At 32.0% G+C, this 13,184-nt stretch overlaps 1 protein-coding gene across 1 annotated transcript; it reads left to right on the top strand.

Moving 5' to 3' along the window:
- The first annotated feature begins 3,513 nt into the window (after positions 1-3,513).
- LOC134696402 (uncharacterized) lies at positions 3,514-5,042 on the top strand. The gene has a single exon (XM_063558170.1). The coding sequence runs from the start codon at positions 3,907-3,909 to the stop codon at positions 4,930-4,932; it is 1,026 nt and encodes a 341-aa protein (XP_063414240.1). The 5' UTR covers positions 3,514-3,906; the 3' UTR covers positions 4,933-5,042.
- The last annotated feature ends 8,142 nt before the right edge of the window (positions 5,043-13,184 follow it).

Below are 13,184 nucleotides of genomic sequence, written 5' to 3' on the forward strand. Positions count from 1 at the left end.
TTGGATTTTCGCTTCTCTTATTTTAGATTATTTGCCAGGTATTCGGAATCCCCTGGTTTTATCCATGTAGTGCCATTAAAAAAAATTGTCCGCTAAACCCTACTTTTCTTTTCATGCTGCTATTGCATATAGTTTTAGAAAGTCATAGATCAAAATCTTAGAAAATCCTTGTTTTTTCATTGCTTTTGAAAGAGTAAAGTCTAATTAAATGTAAGAAAAAAACTACAGGGAGCATCATTTTCCGCCAATTATATTTTCAATGGCTTACATCTCGAAAACAAGCACACGAACCCTTATTTTTTCTCACTTTCTACGTTCCTTTATTTAAATACTGTCTTTTTGTAAATTCATAACAGTCGTTTTATTCAAATTGAGAATGGAAATGGGGCATATGTCAAAGAGACAACAACCCGACCAAAGAGCAGACAACAATCGAAGGCCATCAATGGGTCTGCAACGCAGCGAGGGAAAAAAAAGATAGAGAAAACTTGTTAATTTGAAAGAGAGAAGCGAACATCCTTTTTAGTTGTAACTTTCTCACGTCTTTTAATATTTGCACACTTGAAAAGAGAAGTACAAATTAAAAGTGAATAGGTTGGCCAGTTGTCAAAAACTACTTTATTTTCAGTTAGTGTACGTTCAACATTACATGAATATAACAATGAGTATTATGAAATATTTACGATAAGTTAGATGATTTATTGTATAAAAGTTTCACCATACTGCAATAAATCAGAGACTATCAAATCCAGTTCAATTTTGGTAAATTTTTGACTATTAATTGCTAGTATAAAGAATCATTTGTTATCAAAAGAATATATTTTCTGAAAAATAAACTAAGAAATAGGGCAATAAAACATATTCATATGTAATAAAGACATATTATAAATCCCCCAAAATCTTAAATTTGAATTCTGGACATGTCGGCAAGCATTGTGTCCCAATGTGATTGAGGCGTAACAAAGCTAAATTGATTGGTGTTTTACGGCTTTGCAATGGTATAAATGCTGACCTAGTAAAAAATAAGATATTGAAGAATTAGTATATCGCAATCCATTGTAAAAAGACATTTCCTGAAAGTTTTGTTTGTATTACGAAATTTCATTCATTTATGCTAAAGTTTTGAGTTGTAAAATTGTAAAATCTTATGATATGCTCGTTGGCCTTTTTATGCTAAAGTTTTGAATTGTAAAATTATAAAATTGTAAAATTGTAAAATCTTATGATATGCTCGTTGGCCTTTTTATGCTAGACTTATAAGGTCTTTCATACTCTTAGTTAATTTATAGGTATATTAATTAAAGCCCTTAACTACTAATTATAAATACATATATTTACATTTTTGAGCCAGGAGGTAGGATTCTTTTTTAATAAGCTTTCAAACAAAATGTAATGTGTAGAGGTAAGCCATTAAGCAATACAATTGGTAAGGGCTGCATGTTGGTACGGTTCCTAAGCGGCATGTCCGCGTCCTAGCCGAGCATATATGACTCGATGTGTCAGATCGTCCAGAATATGCATGAAATATTTGCAACTAGACTGAGGCAAGCCTCAAACCATCATATATCTTTAACAGTAAAAACAATTCAATAGTTCAATAAAATCTAAGCTTAAATAACTAGTTCTAAGTTTCAAATAAATTTCAGAAATAACAACTAAAATAATAAATACACTAGACAAATATAATGTTATTTTATACATGTATGTAAGTATCTGTGCATATTTAAAGCACACCAATAAAGGACCAGTTTATTTAGTTAATGAAAGAGTGAAAATAAGAATATATTTTACGAAAGTGCTCTCATAAAAAATCCTCATGGGTTATTTCATTGTATGCATTTTTTTTATTATGTAATTTTGTTTTCTCTCGGAGTATTGGAACTAGTTGTGTTAGTTATACAAAAGAAGATGTGATATGAATGCCAATGAGACCAAATGACACAGACATCAACAACTAAGGTCATCGTACGGCCTTCAACAATGCTTCATAAAAGCATAGTCAGCTATAAAAGACACGATCCTGAAATGACAATTGTAAAACATTTCAAACTAACGCCCTTGCGTACACAAAAAAAAAGAGCGAAAAACAGATATGTAAAACAGTAACAAATGACAACCACTGTCTTTGGCCAGGCACATAACTTATACAGACTGTGGAGGATTAAACATGTTATTTTAACCTGGGACACTTAATGTTAAAGTACACTATAAAAAAATACTATACAAAAATCAGTTGAAAAAGGCTCAACTTATCAGATGGATACAAATAAAAATACATCTAACAAAATTGCAGATTGGATTGCATCCTTATCCAAATAATGTTTACACTAAATTTTTAAATGTCATATTTCAATGTCCGTGAGAACCTGCTTTTTGCGACTTCTGCATTTGGATAACTGTGTAGTTTTCTTGTCCATGCTCATCATCCACGATAATCATTATACATATTATATTTTTTTTAACAGTTGTTTTCAAGTTTATTGTAAAATGTTTATTAAATTCATACCTCTATATGTGCCTCTCTTTAGTCAGGAGCCTGTAATTCAGTGGTTGTCGTTTGTTTATGTGTTACATATTTGCTTTTCGTTCTTTTTTTTTTGGTACATAAATAAGGCCGTTAGTTTTCTCGTTTGAATTGTTTTACATTGTCATTTCGGAGCCTTTTATAGCTGACTATGCGGTATTGGCTTTGCTCATTGTTGAAGGCCGTACAGTGACTTATTGTTGTTAATTTATGTGTCATTTTGGTCTCTCATAATTTTTGGGTTTTGTTTTATTATTATTCATATTTTTTTTTATTATATATATTGTAAAATTTTGATATACTATAATCATTGAACTATTTTTCTTTATAATGGGTCCTCCATTGGAAAAAAAATCCATAGAAGTTTTTACCCGCAAGTAAAAAATCTAAAATGATGAAGAAAAATATGTAAACGCAGTATTGTCATGATTTCTTTTACTTTTGTTCATCTATTTCTATGATAATTTAAAAAAGTGGGATTTCGAACTTTCTTGCTTTTTAACGGTTGACGAGTGCTTAGGGAGACCATAGATGTAATTACATCTATTGCATCTATGGGGAGACACACTTGTTGGTTTCCGTGAAATTTTCGACATACATATCAAAGTTGTAAACATAGAAATAATAAAAACAGTTTTGTCCATTATTATAGCTCCACCTTATACTCTCTTAAACTGTTTTGTCTAAGTAAAGGATTATTTCTTTTTAACACTAAAATTAGCAATTGTATGGTATAAACGACGTTTAAACCTATCATAATTAATTTATTCATTTGAAGTTCATTTTGTAAAAAGACCATATTTTTATCATGCACATCTGTGTTTCCCATCCTATTAACCTTTTCTAGCTGTTATATTTCTGACACGACCTTAGCTTTGACAGTTCAAATAAAACCCCATGAATGTACCTCTTCAAAAGACAGCCCACTTGCTTTGTAAAACATGTAAAAACGGATTAATATTCTCCATCTTTTGATGACGGAAGCCATTGTACGCCTTTTCCGGGTCGTAAAAAGAAGACGAAATTAAATCTACTGGCTGATGGGAACAATAGAGTGCTACCTGCGTTCAATGAAGAAGACATCAAGCTTTATGAAGCTAACTTAACCCCTAACTCTAAACAAATGGACTGGCGATGCTTTTGATGGACATTAGCGGATTATAACAAATATGTCTCTTAAAAGAAATTTATGCTTAATCGCTGTCATTAAGAGTGTCAAAGGTATACTATAAGAGAGAAGTTAACTCAGAGCAGACAGATCACTGAAACGTTTTACACCTTGATGTGACGGCGCACACCTGCAATTAACCTGGATTCATTTTGTGTGCAACTTGGAAAATCTACAAGAATTCTTTTTAAAGAACGATGAAATATAGTATGTGATGTTGAACGTAGAGGATATGACAGGGATTATGCAGCCTATGGGATTTCCCGACCCCGGGGAAGAAGAAATTCATCATCACGGACAGGACGATGCTACGTTAAATCTGCTGAGTTTTGTTGACATGGCGTCAAGTAACATTAAATTAGCATTAGATAAACCTTCAAAATCAAAACGTAAAGTCAATCATCGTAAATATCTCCAGAAACAGCTTAAACGGTGTTCGGGAAAAGATGGAGGCGACGGGAAAAACAATTGCTATAACGGACCACCAGCTAAAATTCAAAGGAAGGAAAATTCACAAATAGGACTTCAAATAAAATCGCTCCAGGCTTTGTTTGACCCTAGAACTTTACATGAAAAATGTTGTGCCGACCCAGCAACAAAAGCTTGCAATGGTTCTTCAAAAGTTCCATTACGTAAAAGGAATTTACCGCCATCTTTTTTCACAGAGCCAACCGCTCTTGAAGTCAATAAACAATATGGAAATTTGAACGGATTGTTACCAACAAATGGCACAGACTTTTCGTCTATCCAGTTACCAACTGACACGTTAGAATCAATTTTAGGCCCGACTGATTTGCAGGAACTATTATCTGGTCCGTGGAATGACACGGGTAGGGATAGTTCGACTACACCCGGTTGTGATAGTAGTGTTGGGAACTGTAGTCCGCGCTCCTTTTCAGATTCTTCGGAAAGCCTCAGTAGCATATCACCAGGTTTGTCGAATCAAAATCAAAATAACCAATGGTTACAACAATTTCCAATTCATGACAATAATATGAATGGACAGCTATTTCTAGGAGATAATTTTGACAATTTTCAAAATTCGTTTACAAATGATACTCGAAATCAGCAATTTAATGACAATATGGCATTTAGCAATAATTGTTTCGAAACGAATTTGAATGACATTCCCCTACCGACTTTTCCACAAGCATTTTGTAATTCAACAATTCCAGATTTAATCCCAGCGTGTTCCTGGACTGAGCCCCAACCTGGGCAACCATGTTATACGTATTTGTGACGCTAAATTAATGTGCTTTTTGTGATCTTTTTCCGTCCATTTTTCCATTGTGAAGATTGCTCCGAATGGATTTTTGATATGTTTTATAAAATTACACCAAAGACTAATGAATCAACCAAAGATTTTTAAATGTGTTTAAATTTTTACAAATTTTATATATAAATAAATGCTTATTATGTTTACTATTTAAAGTAATATTGTGTATATTTTATTTACAACTACTACCAGCTAGTACACCTACAAAATTAAGCATAAACACCACAAAAAATATGACACGCATAAAAACTACTTAAATTTAGAATTTTTGAAATGTCCCTATCCTTTTTTCAAATGATATCAATAGTTTTTTAAACTGAAAATGGGATTCATTTTCGTCTAGTATAAAAATTCTTCAAATGATACATTTTGACCAATGAAAATATATAAAAACTTAAGTTTCTTAAAAGACAGAGATAGCGAAAGAGAGAGAGAGAGAAAGTAAAAAAAAATATGGTTATTTTAATGATACAAAAATAGGCTATTTTTAACACATACCATACATGCGGTCTTTATTTTTTCGAGGAACATCATAGTGTTACAGTTTTTCAATAATTTTTGAATGTACATACAAAGGATATTAGTTCACTTCGAATGTGTGAATTTTCAAATATACATTTATTTTACTACTATTTTAATAAAAATCAACGCGGGATAAATCAACCCAAACTTATACAAAGAACACAACAAATTAAGAAAAAAAAACTGCCATTATTTTGGTTTGTATTTATTTGTTAAATAAGCTAGTCTTTCCAAATGTATGCTTGTTGTCTCTAGTTCTTTTAAACAGTGTGAAATTTATTTGTATTTCATTTAATGCATAAAAAAATACAATGGAAATATGTGTTTAAAAGTGAAACTGAAAAACGTCTATCGAATCTGTGTCCGTTTTTTCCCAAAGAAACTAAGTTTTGTCACAATCAAATGTTCTGTATTTTAGTCTTGTAGGAAACATGTTTTGCTAGTAACAGAGTTGATGCAATGAAGAAACCAATTGCATGTATGTTTCATCTATTCCAACATACTTTCTCATAACTTTTTCAATATTATCAATTGTGTATAATATAAATGATGAGTGATAATTGTTGGTACTTTTTGGTGATTTCAAAGTCATCCGGTAAAATATACCTTGGTCAAAGTTCTTATGATATTGTATTTTACATTTAGGTCCCTGTTGGTTTATATCACATTCTGAGTTGACCTATGCTATATAAAAAAAAAAGAAGATGTGGTATGATTGCCAATGAGACAACTGTCCACAAGAGACCAAAATGACACAGACATTAACAACTATAGGTCACCGTACGGCCTCACTCTCCTACAAATTGAACCGCGACAGGGGTGGACCTACATGGAGGTGTCAGATGGAATGCAAGGTTTTCCTCTTTTAACTTACAGTTGATGTTTAAGTACCTTTTACCGCGATTTTAAATGGCTCTTTAAAACAAAGTTTTGTATGTGCGTCCCAGCACCACCTAACCATTTATCGAAAATCCCTATTCTGCCAGTAAAACGCAGCAGTAATATTCATTTCACTAAATAGCAAACATGATATACATGATATCTTGAGGGAATATTACATGCAATAAACTTATTTCCATATTATTTTTTAATATATAACATAATGCGTCTTGCATCTAGCGTATTTTAGTGAGGTACTAGTAATACATGTCTAACGTGTCGCGATTAAAGAACAAAATATTGTTGTGCATGTAAAGAAATAAGAGAAAAATTTTGAAATTCCTATACGATTATTAGAGCAAATATTTCTGAGGAAAATCTGCCAAAAATTGAGATAGTTAATATGAATATTTTTTTGAAAGCATTATGAAATCACTTTTGTCTAGGAATGGGTACTGAATAGTTTAAGAGGTGAAAATTAAGGTGCCTGAAATCGATGCAAGTACGTATACTACCGCAATGCAGCAAGCCATTTCCCGGGTAGTCGTCACCGAAGAAGTGCATTTAGTTCATTCAAATAAGCAATGATCAGCAATGTACACTGCATTATAATTCATATCTCTCTTAAATGTATAAAGATGTTTACATAAAATGAATTCAAATGCCCATGTGTGGTCTATGAAGATCTAAAAATCTATTTATAAAAATTCAAACTCTTTTGTACTATGTTTATTAGGCCTACAAAACTGTCATCATCAAACTGGATTAACCGATCTTGATATACTGCACTGAAAAACTAAATTTCACACAATACTTCCAAGTTCACCACCCTATAAAAATGAAAAAAACACGATTCTCACAGTTTTAACACGAACGAGTTTTATTGATAAAATGACATTTTCCATCAATTCTATACTGTCTCATTTTTAATATATAATATGATTATGGTACCCAAGGATTTTCATTTTAAATGGGACATTTATCAAATAATAGTGAAAACCCGTTGAAAAATTAGCATAATCCTTCTTAATACGTTTTACGATGAGATATTGTCATTCGAGCGAATAAATAGTGAACAATAAAATCTACCCAGTTTATGAAATGGTATAAAATAGATCAAAATTTGAATTTTATCCTATTGAAAATGACATATTTTATAATCGTTATAAATTTGATATTTGAAATGGAAGCTTATGAAATAAATAACTATTAACAGTTTCTATATATCCTGTTGAATTTCGCAATTTCAGAAGAAAAAACCTAAAATCTCGGTTTCTTGACATATTTATACGGATTAGAAAAGTTTAATGTTGCAGGGTTGCGCTCTCTTTTCAGAGAAAAAAACAAATGTACTTCTATTTGTCTTTTTAAAGTATATATCAGATCCTGTTTTGAATTAAAACTGTCAACGTGAAAATGGGATTACGTAATGCAGAATATTGTTCTGTTTTTGTAATGAATAAATAACTTTAATTTCTAATAAATATACAATATTTGATGACAGTGTAGAAACACGTAAAAATATTTGTACTAGCTTTAAAAATAGAAAGAAAAGCGAGGATTGTGTCGAAGTTGTTATCCCATTTCTACATGTATCTAATATCCCAACTTTTTTTACAAACGATATCCCACATCTCCACTTTTTAATCCTATGTCGCACATCCCCAAAAGTGTGTCATTTTCTCTATCGGCATTTTCTGTATATATAAAAGGTAAAATACCAAGGTTTTTACCCAAGGCATGCATGTAGATGGCCTAACCCCATTTAAAACATCTTTTTGTATTTTTGGTTTTCAATCGCTTCATCTTCGAAATTGATTTTGCTATTCATATATTAAAGTGATACGGTCATTTTCTGTGAATTATCTTTGTATAATATGTTGAATTATGCGAAACTCATATATGTGTTCTTCTGCCACAGGCGTAAATGGCAATAGCCAGATTTGGAGCACCTGTTTAGAAGCTGTTTGGAAGCTTTGCAAATGCGATTCATCTTCGTGTTTTATTTTGCTTTCCACTGAACTTTTAAATTTGAGCACCAATATTGAATCATTTGTAGACGAAATTTCAACATGTGACTAGCTTACTAAACTGTGAGTCTGGCAACGTGCATGTTAAGTATATTGAGTTCCTGAAAAAAGTAAGTAACTACGAAAGATCTATAATTTCTAGTATGCAGTTACACCAAATATATACCATTTAGAAACACAAAGAAAGGCAAACTACCAACAAAAGGTTTAAAATGTATGGATGTTGAAACAAAGACATCCAATTTGGATATTTCATTTCTTGCTGGCATTTTCTGGAAGATTTTGTAATGTCTGTTGTTGCTTGTACACTCACAGTAGGTCATCCTTAATAGGCGAGACTGAGATTGAAGCAACCCATATAACTATCGAAAGGTGTGACATTTCTTGCATTAATTAAATTACTACGTAAACAAATCTTAAAACGATGCAGGTTGTGCACGTAAAATAGCAATTTTTCACGTTTTGAACTTATGTCAGAAGTTAGTAATTCACAGGTGTTTCGTGTAAAAAGAATTTCTGTTCGAACTGTTCCGAATGGGATGTACCCCGTTGAGTATAGGTAGAGTCCTAAACAATTTGTAACTGTCAGAAATGACACTAAACACTTGAAAAATTAAATATTTCTATTCAAATTTTCACACACATTCTGAACGCCTCAGTAGTTTTCGCTGTTAAAAGTAGGAAGAAATTAATGATACCTCGGTTCTTCGTGGCCCCGTCTCTGCACTTAAAATGCGCTATAAAAGGGTATCTTCTCAGTTCTTTATCAACGTAGGGTGAAAATTAATTTCAAATTTATAACAAGGGCGTTTAAATGCACTAAATAGTATTTTGAATGGGAAAATGCCACTTAAAACCCAGGACATTTTCATTTGAAAATCTCCATTTTCGTAGATTATTGCTTTTCTCTATTCAGTTAATACACTACCCTCTTGAGAATATCCTGTATTTCGCACTTTTAACCAGAAAATCGGCTTTTATATGTCAAAATCCTGATAAATACGCCAGGAGTGTTTATTTACTTTAAAAAGTTAAAAAGTTTAAAAGTTTTGTTTAATTTTTCAAGATTAAAATCTAATGTCATTTATTTGGTTTAACTTTTTTAAACTTGTTTTTCGTGTATTTTTCAAAAATGATAACGAAAGTTAACTTGTTACATTTTTATCACATAACCTGACCTTCCTTTTCTGGTTATGTATTTACTTAATACTTATTTATTTATGAATTCATTATTTACAGTTACAATAATAACCATATATACTAGAGTAACAAGAAGAGCAGTTGATGTCCGGTGACAATTCTAAATATATAATAGTCTTAGCCCTTAAATTATTCATCTCAAAATAACATTTCACAACTTTACTCACTTGAAATATTGAACCGACAATTTAGCTAAAAAAATTTATTCCGGTGACCCCCAATAAAATGGGGGGGGGGGGGGGGATGGTGTGGTCAAGCAGATAAAATAAATATTATGAATCTCGATTTTTCCCATACCATACATAGTGTGTGTTAAAAAACAGATTGATAGCGTCGAAAAAAACCTAAAACAAATGTTCGCGTTTGGAATAAAACCATAACCCCTTTGAAGTTAAATGGTTGCTTCCTAAGCAAGAACGGCAACAATCTTAAAGTCAGTTGGTGCAATAACCATTTCCTTATCATCACGTTTTGCGCAATCCTAAGTTTTGTATAGTGTTTTGTGAACTTGTTTATCACTAAGAATGTTTTCGACCATATGTTGCCTTTATTTTAAAAATACACATTTAGACCAGTCAGGAACCTGATATTTAGTGGTTGTCGTTTGTTAGTATAGTTCATAAGTAATTCTTGTTTCACTCGTTTATTATATAAGTTAGCGGACCGTTGGTTTTACATGTACTAGTCATTTTGTAGCTTGCTGTTCGATCGGCATTGGTCAAGGCTCCGCATTGAAGGCCGTTCTATGGTCTATAATGGATTATTTTTACAAATTGTGACTATGGTGGAAGGTTGTCTCATTGGCACTCGTATCCCATCCTCTTAATTCTATTGAAGGGATACATGTAGTATTGTAACATTATCATCTATTTTGAAATAGGAATTGGACTACTTTTAATTTGATGAGGTTTTGTGTCCCATTCATTGTTTTAGATTATCAAACGAATCTCTTGGTGTCATTTTTTCTCAAATTTTGCTATAAAGGCGGGAAAACACCAGACTGATATTAAATGCTTGTATGATTTGCAAAACTGTCTGCATTTGAAGGAGCAACAATGCACAATGACACGTATTTCTTTGCCAATTGTATGAATTATAAATTACCAATAATACCACGTATAAATGGAGTGAAGGGTATATATTGAACACCTGTACGGGTGAGAATATAGATTTTAATATTGAAAATGTCAATATTCAGTGTTTATTGATGGGTGAGTTACATCAAAGAACTCGGGTGAGAAGTACGAGTTACTTCCACTTGGACGAATCTCAGGTGTGATGTATTTTGTTGATTTTTACATAAATAAAACATATAACGACTTTGTAATGGACCTAACAATTAAAGAGGGTGACGAAGGGTGAAGTTATTATTTTTTTGTTTATTAATTCCGTTTCGTTTACCAGTGCTCTCGTACTAATTAACGTTCCATTTTCCGACGTGTTTATAGATTATATAGTTTTACTTCAAAATAAAAATAGAATTCACTGTCCGCACTATCTTATTTCACTTTCTTTCGTAACAGTGTCCCCCCTTTACGGCCCTCTAAAAATATGGTTACACACTGTAAAATGTACATTATTACTTATGAAATTATTCAGTATGAAAGATTTGAAACTTCATTGGACAATTTAAGTACACGTTACATAACGGTTAATTTCGATATTTTAAGACTTTTTGATGCACAGCTTTGTATGTGCATACACTGCTTGTGGCTTTGATTAATGTTTTTTTTTCTCTCTTTAAAGTAAAAGTTTCAGAATTCTATGTACTCAAGAATGTAAATATTTCACGACTATAAAATTAAAAAGACTGAGATACAACGGTGAAAATCTGAGTAAGTTTGTGAATCAAGAAATGTATTAAACACAACATTTATAATGTCAAAAGAAATAAACCGCATTTTAAAATTACATTGAAACTACGCGTCGTCTTTTTGCACAAATAACTTGGGTTATTTTCATCAGCAAACGATAATGCATTTATAAAGTTTAATGATACCATTTAAAGAAGCATATATAATAAAAATTGCGGTCCAAGATTTATAGTTAATGGCGCATCTTAATCTTCTAGGGGTTTTGGGGTGCTTAACCGGTGTATTCCTTTGCCAGCAATGTGTGTAAAAAAACTAAGGCGCACGCCGGTGGACCCCAGTTCGAATCCGTACTCAATTTGGTTGAGTTACAGTTATTCCTCTGTGTTCCATTTCAAGTTAAAGATCTGTTCCTCAATGAAAATTGTTCAATGTTAAGAATGTGACAGTGTCAATAATGTACATTGTAAACTACCGTATTCAGTAAGTAACAGCTATCAATGTTAATTTACTACGCATAATTTGCGTACTCTATAATAATTTTAATATGATACAACATTGATAATTTAGTATAACAAGAGTGCACATGCTGAAAGGTCTCGCCTTCTTTACTAGTCATTGACATTATGTTGATATTCCTAAATTTAAAGCTTTACTACATTTTTCACATAAACTTAACAAGAAAATGAGGTCAAGGTCATATAAACCAAACAAGAAATACATGTACAATCTACAATCATTTAATACTCTAAATATAATTGACCAATTGATAATAGTTTCTAAGAAACAGACTAAATATGGACCAATGAACCATGCAAATGAGGTCAAGGTAAGATGAACAATGTCAGGCAGACATGGACAACTTACAGTCCTTCCATACATCAAATATAGTTGACCTATTGTTGATAGTTTAAAAAACCCCAGATCAAACACAAAAAACTTTACACTGAGCAATGAATCGTGAAAATGAGGTCAAGGTCAAATAAAACCTGTGTGACATGTGCATCATAAAATATTTCCATACACCAAATATACTAGTAGTTGACCTATTGTATAAAGTATTAGAAAAAAGACCAAAACTCAAAAACGTAACTTTGACCAATGAACCATGAAAATGAGGCCAAGGTTAATACAATACAACATGCTTTTTTTTGTTTTTATATATAAAAACACTCCTTCACATTGACATGTGAAACAAGAGGTAAATACATACGAAACAATGAAAATGAGGTGAAGATCAGATGACATCTGCCAGCTAGACATGTACATCTGGCAATCATTCCATACACCTTGTTAATTATAGTTAACCTATTGCATACAGTATAACAAAATAAGATTGACAGTATAAGAAAAACAGACGAAAACACAAGAACTTAAATAAAACCAATGAACTATGAAAATGAGGTAAAGTTCAGATGGTACTTGCCAGTTGGACATGTACATCTTACAGTCCTTCCATGCACCGAATATAATATACATGCTGCTAATAAAATCTGAGATGTGGACTTAACCTTGTGGTTAGAAAACAAAACTTTACGACAAAAGAGATGATTTCATCTTTCCAATTGTGAACTTTCCATTTCTAAGTAGCAACATTCCAGCAGCACCTGCATACGGGGTATATATCTCCCAATTGATACGATATTCCCGTGCTTGCATTTCCTATATCATGATTTTCTTGATAGAGGGTTGCTGCTCACAAGGAAGCTATTAAACCAAGAGTTCCAAATGATGAAGTTGAAATCATCCCTTCGTAAAATTTACGGACGCCATC

Source organism: Mytilus trossulus, chromosome 14, assembly GCF_036588685.1.
Source record: "Mytilus trossulus isolate FHL-02 chromosome 14, PNRI_Mtr1.1.1.hap1, whole genome shotgun sequence".
Classification (NCBI taxonomy): Eukaryota; Metazoa; Mollusca; class Bivalvia; order Mytilida; family Mytilidae; genus Mytilus; species Mytilus trossulus.